Here is a 19,321-nt window from a genome sequence, read left to right on the forward strand (position 1 = left end):
TGTATATTTAAAGATTGAAGGGCTTACTTTTAACATACATTTAAAAATTTAGTATATTCTGTGCAAATAAATATATTGTTCTGATTTTAAGGTTTTTACCAAATGTTCTCTAAAGTATCTGAAAATGAATATGTATAATTCTATTTTTACTGTCTTTTGAAGCACACTAATTCATGTGTATAGATAGTTAGGAAAAAGAACTCTATAATTTAACTTGTTCCAGTCAGAAATTCAGAAACTTATACATACGCTTACAAAGAGCCCAAATGTAGCCTTAGTCACAAGTAGATATGCACACAAACTTTAAAATATTTTCTGAACCATCAATATTCCTGTGTTTGCTACATTGTTAGTTACTTTTTCAGAAAAGTGAAAGGAAAAGTGAAGTTAGGTATGTGTTGTGTTGAGCGATATCAGTAGACCTAAACCACTGAGATTTTTATCATCATTTTATCTTTAATAAGTTAAATTAAATTGCACTACACAAATTCAGGAACTTGGCCTCCTGGCAAATAAATTTCTTTTGGAAAAATTAAAATATGGAAGATGATTGTTTATGAATCTAAGGACCTTTTAGCCATTTCCAAGATAGAGGAGATGGCAATGATGGTATGTCAAGGCAAGAAGATGTCTTTGTCATAGATACAATTTACTAGTTATTTGCTAGTCTCATATTAACAAAGAAATCATCAAAAGAAGATAAAAAAAACTACTGTGTTTGGGTACCTGAGTCTGCTTCATAATTACCAAATGCAGATTATATCGCTCCATTATGCATTCTCTGGATCATTTTAAGTACTTTCCTGGATTTGTTTGTAAGTTCTGTTTTTGGCATCTAGTGTGTTTTTTCCGTACCACAAAATGTGTTACCCTTATTTTTCCATCAGGTAGCTAGAAGTCTTGATGCTGCTTTGTGATCACAATTTATTAAAAAAACAGTTCTCCTAGAGATGCTGATTTCCCTTTCCCTTTGCAAAAACTAAATAAAATCAGCAAAAACAGATGAAGTTGGTTAAGGTTTTGGAGTATTTAACATTATGAGGACAGCCAGATGGCGCTGGAATTATTTAGCCTGGAGGAGGGAAGGCTTTGGGGGGATTTTTCAATGATGTTTATAAATACCTGGTGGGAGGAGAAAGGACAACAGGCAATGGATACCAACTGAAAGCAGGAAATTCAATGTAAAAGTAAGAAAACACATTTTTTTAAACTATGAGAGTGGTCAAACAGTGGAACAGGTACCTTTATGTGGTGCTGCACAGTATTTGTATTATGTAATATCAACTCCTTCCATCATAAGCCGAAGTGTTTGTCTTTGAAAAACAGAGCTAGAGCCTGGTACGAGCAAGAAGGAGGTCATTTTAGAAAAAAATTTTAGAAAGGGTTATCATTTCTGTTTTGATGGAACATAAAAAAAATAAAACATAAAGTTCCTGGAAAACAGGAACTTTAACACTCTGAGATATTGGGAAATCATTCCATAATCTCTTTCTTTTTTTTTTAACATTTAAAAATTATTTAACTTACCAGCAGTTGTAACGATGGATTTTCCACAGAAATGGTAGGGAATCTTTGCTGGGTAGTTCCCAGCCCAGAAAGATGTCTTTAGCTGGTGCTGGTTGATGCATTGCATCCAACTAAAAAGCTCGTGCAGAATGAGGAACTTTGTTTCAGGTGGTGCTGTCACACCTCAGCGTCAAGACTGCTCCTGCACTGGAATTAAGAGCTGCTGAGTCTATTCTGGATGGTGAAGTCAGGGTTTTGCATGTGTCCGCAGTATTCTCGGGTGCAGGGATGTGCCCCAAAGACATTCAAACGTGATCAGTGCAGATATCAGTTTACATTATCCATAGTCAGAAAGTGCAGAAAGCTGTATGTTTTTCTAGGACCACATTCGTAATACCTTGGAGATGAGTGGCCAAAGCTACCTGACATTAAGGTAGATCACACCTGAAAGAGCCTATTTGTTTGCTTTTAAAAGGTGATTAGTTCGGATACCAACATCCACACTATAGATGTCTAAAATTAGGTGAGATGAACCCTAGAATGGAGACATTGTTTGCCAAAATGTTTGCCAGAACGAAAGTTCTCTATAACAGAAGTTTTTGTAAACTGTAGAGACTAATTTGGATTATAAAAATCCTATTAGGGAAGTATAGCTTAATTTCTGCTTGTTTTTTGTAAGTTATATTATAACTTGCAGACAATGGTAGTTCCTTGGCTGGACATCATAGGCAAAGATGTATTACTGTATATTTTTGTTTCAACAGATTACTGAATAGACATTCTTAGTTTTACTGCATAAATCTCTCCTTGCACAGTTCACAGCTTTCTGCAGCAGAAAAGATACAAAGCTTTTCGTTTTAATTTTTCTTAACCACTTCCCTGGTAACCCTCCTTATAGAGTATTGAGTGTAGCTACAGTTGTATGACAGGAAATCAATGAAAAATTTAGGAGAACTGAAGAAGAAGAAGAAAGAAAATAATATTTACATAGCAAAGCTCAGTTACCCATTGAAGAAAAAGAGAAGGCTCTGTGGATTGGCACAAAACCTGGGAGCCAGAGGCATGGTGAGTTTGTTCAGCATGGTTTATTGGGGACACATGATCATTCTCAAAGCATGGCCGACTAGATCAGCTTCACCACTGCTCTTTCTGAAAAGGAGTCCCAAGACTCTCCAGAGGCACCGTCTCAAGAAGTTTCTTTCAGAGCCTGAACATATTGGGGAGATACTGCAGACATGACGGAGTCACATATTTTTGGCTAGGTTTTGGCTAAAGTTTAGAGGAAAGAGCCTAATGGCAACATAGTGAGCATGGAATGAGAAGGATGGAGTCAGTGGTTAAAAGCAAACAGGGGAAGGAAAGCAGAAGATGTAGTGCTGAGCGTGAAGCCAATAAGCAGTTAGCTCTGACATAAGTCATTGAGGAAACCTATTATTAACCCACAGTGCTATTTCCAGCCCAATGAAATGTAGTCTATTTAGAGGGAATAAGCCATATGCCAACTACTGTGCTAGAAAGAAAAAAAAATCCTTAAAAATCAGTTCACTGTGATTTTATGTACTTGTGAGATTTCACAAACTGCCAGAATCCATGTACCATGCCTGGTTTGGTAAGCAGGAGCTAGAAACCCAGATGTGTTCAGCAGTGCTCATAGAAATGTAGCTAGCAGTTTGTTGTGGATTTAGATCACCAGCCTAAGAGTGTGAGCCGTGAGTACAAGTGATCAAGTATCTAAACTTTTTTTGCTCTTGGTAATGAAATAACAGGGCATATTACCACAGGGGTGTGGGTACAAAGCATAGTATTCCAAGGCATTCACAGTGGAATGTTAAATGGGGAAGAGTAATGTATTTGTTGGAAATATTTCCCCATCCACATTTCAGAGGTAGAATTAGCACCATACTTCCTTTACATATAAGTATAGGTCACTGAAGGAAGGGATTCTTTGGTGGGAATGACTGTCCATTAGCTTGCTGGGTTTTTTCTTTTTATTTATCCACGTTTATTTTATGCCAGCTATGGCATAAGAAACAAAGTGAGATAAACTCTTCTGCGAATAGGATCCAGACCATAGAACTGCACTGATTTCTACCAAGTTAGTTCTGTTAGTACAAAAGGCTCATTAGCTTCATGCTAATGCAACGTCCTTCACTGTCTCTGAGGTCCCGATAGGAGTGGATAGTGCTTCCAGTCAAAAGACTAAGTCCCTGTAAATGATTTACAATCGCATAGAAATGTTTTCTGATGTCTTTTAGTTGTTTAAAGCACTGGCAAAAGTGACTGTCAAAAGAGAAAAGGTCTTAGAAGCAGATCATGAAATGCTATTTTTGACATCACTGTTAGAGCATAAATATAGGTTTAACATGATGAAAGTCTTTGCTTTAAACTTGGTAAATATCTGAGTGGTGAACCACAGATACACTTGGAACATCCCTAAATACTTCTATCACAATTTCCAGTCTATGATTCAGTTTTCTCTGTATTAAGGAGGGCATTTTTAAATTAGCCAAGCTGAGGTTTTTGAACGAAAACATACTGAGCTTTCATATCTAATTTGTGGACAGAATCTGCTGATGCCCATGTTCTATGTGCTTCGTAAGCTCTTCCTTTGCCACTGAGAACCTAGGTTCTTATGAAGTATAGAAAGCTCTGTCACCAACTGCATAAAGCTTTGCTCCATGAGAGCTTCTGAACCAACAGGATGCAATACTATGTCTATAGATTGTTGACTTTTAAATTACATTACATTTTCACATCTGTTTTTCAGCATTTAGATTTTCAGAACCAAGTTCCCATAAGGGAAATTAATGTTATCAAGTGTATGGGTGCATGATTAATAAATATAATGAAATGTTTTAATTAAAGTGCTAAAACAGGAATTGGTAACTACTACAACTATTAAGAATTTGTAAATTATTTATATTGAAGTAATAATATAATCATGAGTATTCAGAACTATGCACATTTTCCAGACTTTATTGGTTTGGACCAACCCTAATTGTGTTTTTTTGCAGATCAAATTGCAAGCAATAATCAGAGATTCGCAGACATTCTGGTTCTTTCTAGGATGACAAAGAGTGCTAGTAAACTAAAGGTTTATACAGAATACTAAAGCAGAGAACTAGTTCTCACTTTTACTAAATCAAAAACAAACAAATCAAAAATGCAAGACTTGGAAATTCTGGGAGTTTGAACTCCTACAGCTTCTTTGTTGTCTTTTTTTCTTTTTATTTATTTATTTTTTTTTTTTTTTGAGGACAGAGGAGAAAGTATTTGCCCTACTTCCACTGACGTACTGACCTGATTTTCCTTACTAAACACTGTTGACAGCATTGCTTAGCCCATTACGGATGAAAAGGGTTTACATGTGGTTAGTCAGCCAGCCAGCCAGTATTCTCTTACGTAGTAAACCCCACAGATTTTTGAAGGATGGTATCCTTGAGGGCAGTCCCAGAGGAATTCTCATGAATGAATAAAATGCAACAAAAAACAAATGCCGCTGTTGCGGGTTCACCTCCTGTCTGTATACTACTTACCCTTCGGCAAATGAAACTAAAAGGCCTGTCATATTCATTTTGAGTGAAACATGCTAATGCATGTATGTCTTAATGTGAACATAGTTTAGTAATAATTAAAAGTGTTCCAGAAATATATCAAGAAAATTAGCCTTCATATCCTGGATTGATCACTGATCCAACTAGTCTATTTGATCATTGCAATAGCACTTGTGTCACGTGAACTTGGTACAGGATAACCTGCATTTCTCACTGATATCACTTGGCAATCAAATGAAGCATTGCGAGCCAGAATTGAGAACTCTTTCCTTATGTGCTCAGTTCTTACTTCTATTCAACCAACTCTTTATCTTAGTAATTTGGTAAGGAGATAAATTCTGATGTTAGTCCAAAAAAATGGTTTTAATAGATTTCATTTTGTGATGAAAGTTTATGTCCACAGAATTTGATAATTGATACCCAAAATTGATACCAGAGTTTGGAAAAGACAAGAAAATTTCATCTGGCTATTTTAATCTCCCTCCAAATATAGACACTTTCAACTGGCAATGTAGCTTCAGAATATTTGAAAAAGATTTAAACTTTATTTTTTCCTCATTTTCAATCAAGAAAGATAAACTTGATGACTGAGTTCTATTTCACTCTTTCAAAATGTCTAAATTCAGAGATATTAATGGCATCTCTTAATAGTTTATGTAGTACTGAAGGTTTTTGTTGTTCTCTAGAACCTTCCAGTGATGAAAACACTGGTTCTTATGCCTAAAATTCAGCAATCTCTTTTTCACATATCATTTTGCATCTGAATTTCTGTTGTTCCTTCTTGTGAAGGTTTCAGGATTGCAGAGATCTGTTTCAGTGTTTGTTTTTTGTAACAAAATGAGGTTTCAAAACAATATGGAATAAGTTTGGAAATGTGAATTTTGCCCTTTTTAGTGTAGTGTGGTGTTGAGTCATCCATCTGTTAATGTTTTGAAACATTTTGACTTTCATAAAAGCAGTCAGATACATTTTTTAGAGATGATTTAGAGGTTTTTTTACATACTTTAAAGACTAACACATGTATAACTCTGAGGTTTAGCCAAGTAATCCCTTTTGGAATAAACTGCAGAATAGATAAAATATTTCAAATGTGTTATTTTTAAACATTTGTATAAATGTATTTATTCCTTAATAGAAAAAGTACTCTTCATTAAGAATAGCTGTGCTATGGGTGGTGGTCTGTGTTATACTCTTTTGTTTTACATGTGCACATCTAGTTATGCAGCGGATTCACAAAAGTGTCGTAGGAGAATATCTGTACAAATAGAAATACATTTTGCTTTCTACCTGGTCAACTTACAGATGTTTTTTAATATTAGTGTCTGCAGCCACAGTTCCTTCTCCAGAAACACTCTGAAATACTCCTCTGAAAGGAATACTCCAGAGTGCTGGATCCAGTTCTGGGCTCCCCAGTACAAAAAGGACATGGGCATATTGGATCAATCCAGCGAAGAGCTGCAAAGATGATTAAAGGGCAGGAACATTTGTCATATAAGGAGAAGCTGAGAGAGCCAGGACTGTTTAGCCTGGAGAAGAGAAGGCTCAGGTGGATCTTATCAACGAGTGTGAATACCTGGGGAGATGGAGTAAAGAAGACAGAGGCAGACTCTGGCCTGGAGAAAGGCCAAGAGGCAATGGGCACAAACTGAAACACAAGAAATTCAATTTAAACATAAGAATCCCCCCCCCCCTTTTTTTTTTTTTAATTCTGAGGTCAGTGAAACACATGAATAGGTTGGCCAGAGGGGTTGTAGAGTCTCTGTCCTTGAAGGTTTTCAAAACCCAACTGGAGTTAGCTGAACAAGCTACTGTAATTGGCTGTGCTTAGAGCAGGAAGTTTGGACCGGATGATCTCCACAAGTCCTGTCCGGCCTCAGTTTTTCCTCAGTTTTTTGGAATTGGTTGATCTGTGATTCTTATTCAATCTTAAATTCTTTCCCTTACATTTTTGATACCATTTTACTGGTCGCTGCGAGGGCCGGCTGTTCTGCTAGGGAAGATGAGCTGGGAGCTGAGGGGAATAACGCAGTTAGCAGGACCAGACACAGCCCAGTGACCACCAGGCAAGTCCATAGCGAGGAGACTGGCCCAAGGTCAAGCTGGGAAATCAGTCAGCAAGTCAGGGTGCACGTGTAGATCACCGGGGCTCATGGCCAGGCACGGGCATGGCTGTGACATGGCAGGGGCCAAACGGTGAAGGCTTAGCTTAAAAGCAGCTCCCATGGGAAGGGGGATCAGTCCTGGCCGAGGCCACCCTGCGGTGCTGGCTGCATGCCGTCTGTCCAGGGTCACCAAAGGAAGGGGCAGCCCCCAGCTGCACTGTGTCGGAGTTGGCCCCCAGCCCCAGTAGCCGAACTTCCCGGAGAGGGATGCTCGCAGGGGCCTCCCACCGTGCTCCTGCCCTCACACTGAGGTCTTCAAGCAGGCGCCTGCACACTGTCTCCAGTGTGGTACAACCTGCTGCAAGTACGGTTCGTCGCGCCCCGTCAGCCTTCTCTTTAGACTTCTTGCTTTACTCTAACATTCGTAAATTGAGAACAGGTTGTGAGCCAGTATGTTTGACTAGTGCGTGCCATTACATTTGCTACAGTTATCCTTTCCATCACCAACACTATTTTGCAGAATGAAGTCTAATCTTTTCTTTAAGAAACCGGGTCACATGTTGATCTTTATTTTTTCTTTGTGGTCTCTGTCTTTTAATGTTGTGTGTGGTGTCTTGGTGTCTTTTATTTGGTGTTTATTTTGGCTTTGATTGTAATCTTTCTGTGATAAAAAGTTTCTTATTGTTTTAGGTTTGTAAAGGAGCAAGTGAAACGGTATTCTGATCCTTCAGTATTTTTATTTTTAAGATATCTGGCAAAGAGCACACTTCTCACAGCTGTCATACAAATCAAATATATCTCTGAGAGCAATCTGTTCTCCAAGAAAGCTCTTGCTTTGTAGAAATAGCAACCACTATATATCAGTTGGGACATATGTGTAGATAGATATCACATAGTTATATAGGGATGTTTGCCAGTTTCATTAAGTACTATTTTTGTAACAGATTAAATCCAACGGTGAACTGCTTATTAAAAATGTTCAGCTGCGGCACGCTGGAAGATACACGTGCACTGCACAGACAATTGTTGACAATTCTTCAGCTTCAGCTGACCTTGTTGTAAGAGGTAAGGTTTTCCAGGTAAAAGCGAAACATTGCTGTTTTTCATCTAGGTAAGCAGAGTGTTTCTGGTTGTTTAGAATATTTTATTTCTTATTAAGAAATAACAGAGATTAAAAAGAAAAGAAAATTAACATGAAATCCTTACAGTCTACTCAGGATGCTGATTATGTTCCAGGCGTTCAGATGTCTAAATGAGCATGTGCTTTCCTGAAAAGCAATAAAGATTCTTTATTGTATGCGTTTTCGTGATGCTGAAATAATCTTAGATAGGTTAAGTTGGTGTCCATTATTATACAGCAAAATAGCTTATAAATATCATTCAATTTATCAATTGCAAAATATTTTTAAGCAGCCACTTTTAATTTTCTGTAATGCTTTATCAATTAAATGATTGTTTATTAAACTAAGCCTACATTAAATTATCCTAGTTTTCAAATGACAGAAACAAGGACATTTGGAGCTAATGTTACCATTCCGTTACTAACTCATTCTTCAGTCCGTAAGTATTACTGTGGACTCAAAACACTGTGCCTGTTCCTAAGATATATGTCCTACAAGATATGTCACAAGGCATAGCTTCAACAGGGTGACTTAATTTGTGCCCTTGGAACATTTTACTCCTTCCTTTGCCTCTGGGTATAGCATGTTCTGAAGTGCTAATGTTCTGTACAGCTGGGAATTTTAAGCAGACATAATTTGTACTTGGGGTTATATTGCTATCATATTTTTCCCCGTATTCCCCTTACGTTGTATAGCAGCATATAGCAATATGTCCTGATTCTGATTTTCTGTCATCTGAGAATGCTGTAACATCAATATTTTTGCACTTAGTATCAGTGAACTTAATTTAATCAGGGCCAAATTTTTGTCACTAGGCTCTGAAAAGATGCATCACATGGCTCTGGATAATTAAAAAATTGCAGAACTTTTCAGGCAGTTCTTTTTGTCTACAATAGAAATAGAATATTTCACAGAACCATTTTTAATGGAGATATCACTTTCAGGACTTGAATGGAATTGCAGTCTGAAGAATCATTGAACATTTCCTATCATATTCTGGAAGTGCTACACTTAAGTGCCTCATTTATTTAAATATTTCCAGTGGCCTACCTTTTTGTCTGTGCCTCTGCCTACACTACTACTGAAAAAAATAAAGAGCTCTATAATGACACAGAAAGTAGTGACTCCCCCAAACCCCAAATCCACACAGAGATCAAATCATTGAGGTATGTTTGCAGCAATATTAGTAAATACTGAGAAACTTAGGACCCCTATGAAATGCAGTTCTGGCTGCCTCTTTTCTTTGAGAACTGGGCTGTCTCACTGGTGATGTCTGTCTTAGGTGAGGGGCCTGTGGCTGTTGCTCACAGGTTTGAGCATCACCTCAGAAGTGTAAGACCAGCCTCAATCCATTCTCGTCTTGGTGAGATTCAGTTCTCCTCAGCTGGACTTATTGGCTCAAGTTCAACTTTGCGTTAACACACTATATGGCTTCTGCTTCAGAGCCAGTGGTCCTCTTGCCAGCTCATACCTTCAGCATGGAATGATCACATATATTTCTTTTTAAACAATACATGCTTTGAGATACCAGGCTAAAGTTGAATACTTTTGAGGTTTGAAGTGGGATTTCTTGCTGGTTAGAAGGATAAGGTATTGTACTTCCAAGGTATTATATTTCTCCAGTATAAGTCACAAGCATTTATTTCCATATAAATTTCAGTCAGGACCAATATGTGACTACCAAAGGTGTATAATCGAACTGGGTCAGTGATGAGATCATCATTAGGTGGAATTTAGAAAGGAAGATTTTGCAAAATTTTTCAGATTCTGAGTTCACTGAATTTTCCAAAAAAGGTCAGCAACAATTAAAAGTATCGCTTTTTTTACTGAAGAAAACCCCAATATTACTTCTAAGACAGGAGCCATGGAAGGTGCATTTGATATTTTTTAGCTGCAAATGCAGTTATCCTCTGAATCACTCTGAAGAATATTTACAACTAACTATATGTTTCAAATCTGTTCTTAAGTAGAAAGTGAGACTGGAAAATGTTGTAGCTGATCAGTAAAAGTTAGGAAATTTTCATTTTAGAATATTTGTGAATTGAACTACTAAATTTTTCTCTCAGGTCCTCCAGGCCCTCCTGGCGGTATAAGAATAGAAGAAATTAGAGACACTGCTGTAGCACTTACCTGGAGTCGTGGAACAGACAATCACAGCCCTATTTCTAAGTACACTATCCAGTCAAAAACTTTTCTATCTGAAGAGTGGAAAGATGCCAAAACAGGTAAGAATAATGCCAGGTAAGAGTAATGTGAGAAATTATAAAGTCATAGTAAAGGACTTGGCTGTTAGAAAATGTGACTAATCATAAAATAGTCATAATAAAAGGAAACTAAGGAATCCATAAATGTCTGCTACAGGGTTTTGGAGCAGTGCTGTGCTAAAAGGTAGGTTTGTTCCAGAAACTAGAAGATGTATATAAAGATATACAGAAAAGAATAGGCTGCTTCTTTTCTCCTCTTTCATCTCTTCCTCTCTTGTTTAAAATATTCCACATCAGCTACTGGATCCGTAAAAAATTATATACAGGATAATTTTATGACAAACAGATGTCCTCATTTCTGTATTTATTACCCTGAAAGTCAGTCAAAATTGTCTAATGTTTTCTGTGAAAAGAGCAAATTTCAGTTACATCAACAGTGGCACCCCTAGAGAAAACATAGCTAAGAATATCCTTCTAACCACTGGATGTCGTCATTGTGCCGCATAATTGCAGCTGAAGAGGCACCTATCTGAACAAGCGGCTTGCTAATGAGTAAGAAATACGTCTTTGTAAAATATAATGCAGATGCATAAACTATGAAAATATTTAAAAATATTATTACAATTATTAAAAATTCCTGCAACTAGACTGAAGAAACATATTTCTGTCATATTCTCTTCTGCATATCTAACAGTTTACTCTGTGAAACCTTCTACATCAGCAAAATAGCATATGCAGAATTTCAACCCAAGAAGAAAACTACAGATTCTGAACTGGGAAAATAGTTTTTCCACACACAGGAGAGTTGAAGAATATAACTGCAGTATGTTTGAATGCCTAACGATGGAGAGCATTGCTACATGTGATATGAAACTGTCATATAAATATGATTCATTATTCTACTGTAATAAATTATAACTTAAGTTCCTTTCTGTGGGATTAGAGCATCAGATACTCATCATTTCTTAATACTAAGAATACTTCTTAATATTAAGAATTGTTTTTCACTTAAGTTGTCCTTTAAAACTATAGAGATAGATGTTGAAGAAATAGTTTGACATGCTTATCTCAAAATCTCTGTGACATCAGTGAGAATTCTGGGGAGTAAAAAGTTGAAAACTTTAGGCCAACTGCCTTAAATCATGTTTCTCTTCTAGAATATGTAGCTCTAGCATATATAATTACTTCCAACAACCAGCATTGGTTTATGACTTATGTTAAAATAGCTAGGAAAATAGAACTAGAAGGTCCTGCAATCCCTTCCTATCTCTGGTACCATGTTAAGTTATTTCTGTAGAGTAGATTTCCATGAACTTTTTAAAAATAATGCAAGCAAAAGTTAGAGCTGTTCAAATAACTGATGATTTGTTTCCTTTGCAACGTATGCAAGAGGGAGTATCCCTTTAGATCAGTCTCCACTGAATCAAATTTACTTTTTTTTAGGATAACTTATATTTCATTTCCATTTGAACTTCTTATGCACTTGGGAAGAAGAAAAGTTCATGGAAAGATGCAAGCAAAATTCATAAAAAGGAGGTGGCAGCTCTGATATTGCCTCCTGTCATGTTGTCTCATTCCAGAACTACATACGTTTGTGTAGGAAATATAAGAGCTGACTTCAGATCCTCTGGTTCAGAGCAAATGGTTGAAGCCATCTCCCTTCTCAGGAAGATTCCTTAATTGCTGATTTGCAGGCATGATGAGATGCACTTCTCTGCATCTCTAAAGTTCTTCTGCTTTGTATAAATAATGAGAGAGTCGCTAAGGCATAGAGCAAGACTGAGAGCTTTGTCCTGTGACAGGTTGAGGAGGGCGTTTACATCTGGAGTGGGACAGGGAGGATCATAGATACCTAAATTCCTGTTTTAAGAAGCTAGTGGGAAAGTGTGTTCTACTTCACAGTGTGGAAATATGTGTGAACAAGTTATATAATAAATGTTTACATTTATGTTGCTCCTTCCATTAAGGGGATCAGAGCATTTTGGAAGGATTAACTCTCACAATGTTGATCATTCATGACTATTCTAAGAATATGACATAGTAAGATTAAATTAAGAGATTAAAAGCAGTCCAGCAGAAGGAATGACAAATTTATATCGTGTCTTGGATACCGTGGAAGATCACCATGGCTTTACTAACTGGACAGAAAAATAATTTGAGTAAAGATAAGGGAGGTTAGTGGGCAGAGAGATAGAGAATGGCGAGTGCTTCTCTCTGTTCTGCAGTACCTCACTTGGGAATGAAAAATTTGTTTAGGGAAAAGAAAACTCTCTCACCATCTAATGCTTACTCTGCTATTCCTTCTTTTTGCAGCCAATTCACTCATATTTTAATTCCAAATTAGCTGCTTTCCCAGCACAGAATGTCATTTCTCATCTCCCTCTGAACTGAGGATTCTTATTTGATAAACAACTCTTGGCTCACAAAGGAACCAAAAACCTCCGTCTTTCTACAGCTGCAGACTAACAACCCCTACTGCCTGTAAACTGTAGACAGAAAGAGACCCAAGAGCTATGTATTTCATTTATTCTAAAATAGCTTTTGAGAATAATAAATCTTTCTTGCAGGGATTGTAATAACACTTATCCTCATTGGATCAGAACTGGATAGCAAGTTGTAACATTTTGCTAAGGAGGTGCACCAAAATCTGACCGCATTTTGTAAATCCACTTATGATGGATCCCTACATTTGCACATGTCTATCCCTTGACCATATCATGAATTTTTATTTTATAATTTTTGCATTCCAGATTTCTCATTGCATTTGTCTGTAGGTAAAATGAAGTTCTACAACTACTGTGTAAGGATATCTCATAATTAAAGGTATTTTTGTTGTTAGTTCACACCCAGTTAAAACTTACAGGCTTGTAAACGTTTATCGAAGATAATGTAGTTTACAAATTCCCGATCATTGCCAGGAATACTCCTTGTAAAACATGGTATCACTTGTGTATAACATCGTGTTCCTTCCTCTAGCTCTGTGTGAATGCACAGTAGTGATAATTTTGCAGAAATCAACTGAATTACTGGCTGATCTTACTGTAAAAATGCTGTTTTCTAAAACAATTTTTTATTTCTTTTAGAGCCATCAGATATTGAAGGAAACATGGAGGCTGCTACAGTGATTGATTTAATACCATGGATGGAATATGAATTCCGAATAATAGCAACAAACACTCTGGGAATAGGAGAACCTAGTATGCCATCACAGAGAATTAGAACAGAAGGCGCTCGTACGTAGACAGAAATTGTCTAGTTCTTTTTTTATGTGCTTTTTATTTTCACATTTTTATTAATTCATTTTGTAATTCTATTTGAAAAAGGGGATTTTAAAAGATTAAAATGCAGAAATTTTTTTCTGGCTACCCTCTAGTATAGTTTATAGTAAACAAATACCAAACTGTCCAGATGTGCTAAAATAAAAAAAAAAAGAAAAAGAAAAAAAAGAACAAAATAGGAAATATTTTAAATAGAGAAATGTTCACTTGCTATTTGACTTGTATTAGCATTAAAGAATACAGGATGTATATTTTACTAGACAGTGCAATTCTTCTGTGATTGAAGGTTTGGTCTGGTGTCTTCTCATTCCATCTCAAAGATGCGACATTATCCAACACAACATGTGCCCTTATCTGTCTAATTGCACAGTGTTATAATCTCAGAGAACATTTAAGAATATCTTTTAAGCTCAGACAGGTACATTATAAAATACATTCTCCAAAATGAGGAATTAGATGTTGTACTTATTATTCAAGATAATACATTCCATTTTGACTGTAAAAATGAGATAACAGCAGTGCTCTGAGAGGTAATATGTCACTGCAGGAAGACTGTGTCCAAAAAAGCCTGTATGTCAATATATCCTCCTTAACACATATTGGCACCCATTTGCAACTCCAGTCTATTTATAATTTTAAAATATCTGTTATCTCATGACTTGAGATTTGAAAGTAAAAATGAAAAACCAAAATGTAAAAATAAAATTTTACAATTGGATCTGCTAGTTTTGTTTTGATTAGATATACTTTGTCAAAATAAAATATATTTACATTGCAAATTTCAAAACATTTATTAAAAAAGACCCACATTTGGCCCATTAAAAGTTATATTACTTAGGGGGAAAGGAAATAAAGATTGGTTAAATTAACCTAGATAGGGAAGGAAGATCTACAAAATGTTAATACTAAAGGAGAAGGAAATTACTACCTATAAAGTTGGCTATTAGCTTTATATGTTTTCTGACTCAACAGCTGTATTTAAACAAGGCCCAGGGGTCTAAATGAGAAATGTACTCAAGCTCCTTGCAGAGCTTGGCTTGTAATAGACATTTTCGCCTTGCTGAAGCAAGGCAAAAGTAATGCTCACAGGTGGAACGATGAGCATCCTGCAGGGTGCAGTGTGCCACATTAATGGAGTTCCTCTTAGCCTCCTCCATAGTCTGAAAAAAATGGCATATCCTCACTTTTTGTAGCAGAATATAATGTTTTTGCAAGGTATAGTCAGGTGACGCATTCCTCATGCCCCAGCTCCATTGTCATCTCTTTCAGACTGTGACACACATTTTTGGTGAAACAAAGCGAAATGTTAATGTGCACCTTCCTAGGTGAAAACACGGACACTTCTCACTGTGCCAAAATAGGGTATAAGTCAGTAACAGTCTAGAGATGAACTTCTGTGCCCAAGTCCCTTTCCTGCCAGGAGCTGGAGTTTGTTATGGGTAGCAATAGTAGGTTTTGGGCAGCCTCACAAGGCTACACTGTCTGGACTTCCAGGGTACCACAGAACCAGTACTGTGTGTTGAGTTTTCATGTAAACCTCTATTGGATACATTTCTTGAAGAAGCTAAGTATTTCATGGCACAAATAGCAACCCATATCCACATGCTGTAATTATTTTAATAGCTGTTCTGAGATACACAGCAACTAACCTCTCTGTTACACTGTATGATTGATAAATTATGTTTGTTAAACTGTAATGTTTATCAGATCTGAAGTCTCTCTTCTTCGCATTTGGGTATAACTTTAATTTTAATAACTAATATTTTTAATCACAAGCTAACAATATGCACTATGGAAAAAAGATTTGTTCTTTCTTTCTTAATAAAATCTGGTTGTTTCTTCAATAACACCTATATTTCATCATGACTTCCTGGAATTCAGTTAGTCAAAGGCTGCTTGTATGTATTGTAAGTTCTAGACATATTACAGAATTGTCTAAGTGTTGCTGTCTGAATTAAAAACCTAATGTTATTGGAGGGAGATACTCCTGAACAAGGTGATTTATAAGACTTTAGCCAGTCTTTTTTTCTTCTCTGGCAGCCTGTATCTCTTCTTTGACTACATAAGCATTCTAGAAAACTTGTTCTAACTTAGCACTGAAGTTAGATAGCTCATAATAGACACTGTGACTTCTATATATTTCAGTAATAACAATGTTGGGTAATAAGTTAATAATTCTGGGAAAAGCTTCCTCTTGATTTGTCATGATATATGTGTTTGGCTTCATTTTCCAGTGATTTCTTTTCTGGAAGGCCAAAAATAAGTAGTACAAACCACTCACCAAATGCTGATTACATTTCAATTTTTTGTTACTTTTTCTTTTATTTTATTTTCTAAAAACATTAATTCAGCTTTTCTGTTTCTCCTAAGTTAAGCCTAATAGAAAGCCTCAAGGAACATCTTATTTCACAGTGGGACAGCACACAGGAAAGATTTTCTTAATATCATGTGATGTTCATTGAACAGTAGGCAAAGTGTCTGATGATAAAAGAATTTTTTAAAAAACATATTGCTATAGTTAGAGCATGTAGTTAATGCATGATCACCTGTGGCATATTTAATGTACTGTAGGCAAGCTTAACTATCATTCCCAAAGTTTTCAGGGGTACTTTGTCCTTAATACTGAAAGACAGCAGCTAAGTACAAAAAAACATGGAGGATAGCAATGAAAGCATCGTATTTACTGCAAAAATATTCAAAATTCCACAACTCTTGCAAATGTTTTCTGTATATCATTGTAGGGAAGAATTTTAGAGACATATTTTTACTGAGCTCCTGAGAGAAAAGACCCTGCATATCTTTGGAAGGGTCTATATTTAATTTTCAGGTGTTTACTGTATTTGAAAGAATTTAGGTACTGACAGTCTTACGGAAATGAGAATACAGAAATGACTTGTAGTGAAGTCTTTGAGACTATCTTGCTTTACCACTCAGTTATGCACTAATGTTGATCTGTCGATGTCAGTATAAAATGCAATCGGGCAAGGACTCTAACTGCTAGCCAGCTTCCACTCTGAACATCTGCCCATGCCAACAAACAAGCCATCTGCCATTAATCTGAACTGGAGTAGGATCAGAATGTCAATACTTCAAAGATTCATCCATGGGTTTAACTTTACACATTGTGAGCAAATCCATTGAAACAGATGGAAATAAGCAGAGTTTTTTATGCTAAGTACATATGCAGGTCCTGGGTGCTTGAGCCCTCAGAATAGCAGCAAGAGGAACGAGAACACTACGCTGTGCCTCACTTAAGATCTATGAGGAGTGTTCAGTTTCTGAATGATAAATTAGTTAAATTTTTATAGAGAATATGGTTAAGAAGACGGATGATTGATTGCTAGCTATGGTTACAACTTGCACGTTTTCTGTGGCAGTAGCTGTGCATTAGTCATGGCAAAACCGCAGACTCTCACAGGTATTACAGACTATCATTACTGTAATTGTGTGGGTGTATGTGCTTGTTGGCCCTGCTAGTAAAAAGAAAAGTAAATAATGGAGGCTTTTTTTTTTTTTTAACTGAATGCATACTCTGGAGTCATTTTTTCTTGTTTCCTTTGTTCTTCTAGCTCCTAATGTGGCACCTTCTGATGTCGGAGGAGGGGGTGGAAGCAATCGAGAGTTGACAATAACATGGATGGTAGGTATTGCACTGTGATGGCATGAAGCATAAATCCCCTGAGTCTGATCTTGCTCCTGCTGAAACCAGTGGAAGGTTTGTCACTGGCTCCTGTGAGAGCAGGATTTGAACATAGTGTGTAGGTTTTCAGATTTTTCTCATAAAAACACATTACAAGGAATGGGGAATATGATTTTTTTGGATGTTTAAGTGTTGGACATTTCTAAAATGTGCTCTAAAACATTCTCTGAATATGTTTTGAAGAGATTGATGCATAAGAGGTACAGGTTGTGATAGTGCATTGATATAATTACATTTGAAGAGGCTGCATAATGTATCTTTCTTCAAGGCTTTTTTTTCCTGAAGTTACAATCTAAACAGCATGCAGGTTCACTTAAATGCGATTAAAGGTATAAAATCTTAATTGTGTCTTTAAAGTGCTGTGCACAGGTGCATGGGCTCGATAAAACAGAAAGACGATTACATTGTCGTTCTATAAACCAACCCATTATAATTAGTAGGTGAACTTTCTTGTATATTGACAATTGATACATTTTATTTTATTCTAATGTAACTGGTAACAAGAAAAATGTTGCATCGTACCACAACTCAGCCATTCCTTCATTCACTGATATCTTTGTTCCTTACATGTAAGCCGTTCATTTCTCTTTGCTGATTGTCTATAAAGAAAAATAAAGAATGGGGGGAAAGACAGAGACAGAGATAAAAGGTAAATCATGTAAATGATGGAAAAAAGGTTAAAACTTTATAGTATTGTAAGGAAACCCTGGCAGTAAACCAAGACTTTTCAAAATTTCATAGCTTTCCTGCTCATTATTGACTCCCATGATACTGTGTCTTTAAAAAGTCTCCTATACATTCAGAAATATATAATTACTGTTATAAGTTAGAGAGAAGAAATAAAGTTAAAAAAGTCTATCATCTGGTTCATGTTGTCAGAACCTATCAGTATACAGTAAAAAATTATAGAAATGGAGGATGATGAAATATTATATTTTAAACAACAAAGTTATCTTGCTGCTTTTGACCCCTCGGTTCATCTTCATAACGCTGTCAGGCACAAAGAGCACAATACACCATTTGTGTCTTTTGGGGAATGGTTTGTATAGGTAGAAGTTAATTTACCACTATTAAGAGTACTTTTTTCTTGTCGGAAGTAAAATATAAAAATGACATAATTACAACAGCAACTTTTTAATTGTTTTAGTAGAGATCTGCATTATGAATGTATAAATTTTAATGCATATATATATTTCATTGTTTTTGTGCTTCGGGTTGATACCTCTTTGGAAAGGTTCTCAAGGATTTGGGAGGGTTGTTTTGTTTTTTAATTCAAATCAAAATGTTTATATGGTCTTCCTAAGAAGGAAGGAAGGAAGGAAGGAAGGAATTCATTTTAGCAATGAATTGAGCTGGAGAAAAAAAAAAATAGATGAACTAAAAATTAAGAGCTACACTTGTGTTAAAATAAACTGAAAAATCTGTTTCTCAGTTCCGGTAACAATAGGTTGGAAAGTGGATGGCTTCTAATTGTTCCAGTTAAGACTTCCATTAAGACTAAAAAACAAGTAAGAACACAGACACTGAACAATGTACAAGACCTAGATTATTTTATTATTTATTGACAAATGATGCCTCATAAAAGCTTTAACAAGTCTTAGAGCTACATTTTACATTGCATGTAAAGACCCATGTTCATGGCATTGTTGTTACAGTGAAAACTTGTCTGTGCCTAAATTGAAAAAAATAGAATTATAACTTCAAGAATGGTGAATAATGCAAGATCTGAAGTACAATATCATTTCATTCTTTCCTATATGCTCAGATTTATATTCCAATTATTAATTACCTAATATAATCTGTTCTATAATTGAGTAGCTCATTTACTCAGGCAAATTAAGCAGAGCTTCAAATAT

At 36.1% G+C, this 19,321-nt stretch overlaps 1 protein-coding gene across 1 annotated transcript in view; it reads left to right on the top strand.

The window, feature by feature from the left end:
• CNTN1 (contactin 1) overlaps positions 1-19,321 on the top strand; it is a 95,532-nt gene that overhangs the window by 40,688 nt on the left and 35,523 nt on the right. The window contains exons 14-17 of the mRNA XM_062567403.1: positions 8,107-8,227; positions 10,350-10,508; positions 13,571-13,720; positions 17,335-17,405. Coding sequence (XP_062423387.1) covers positions 8,107-8,227; positions 10,350-10,508; positions 13,571-13,720; positions 17,335-17,405 — 501 coding nt within the window. The remainder of the gene's footprint in view (positions 1-8,106; positions 8,228-10,349; positions 10,509-13,570; positions 13,721-17,334; positions 17,406-19,321) is intronic.

The sequence above is a fragment of the Rhea pennata genome, chromosome 1, assembly GCF_028389875.1.
Source record: "Rhea pennata isolate bPtePen1 chromosome 1, bPtePen1.pri, whole genome shotgun sequence".
Lineage (NCBI taxonomy): Eukaryota > Metazoa > Chordata > Aves > Rheiformes > Rheidae > Rhea > Rhea pennata.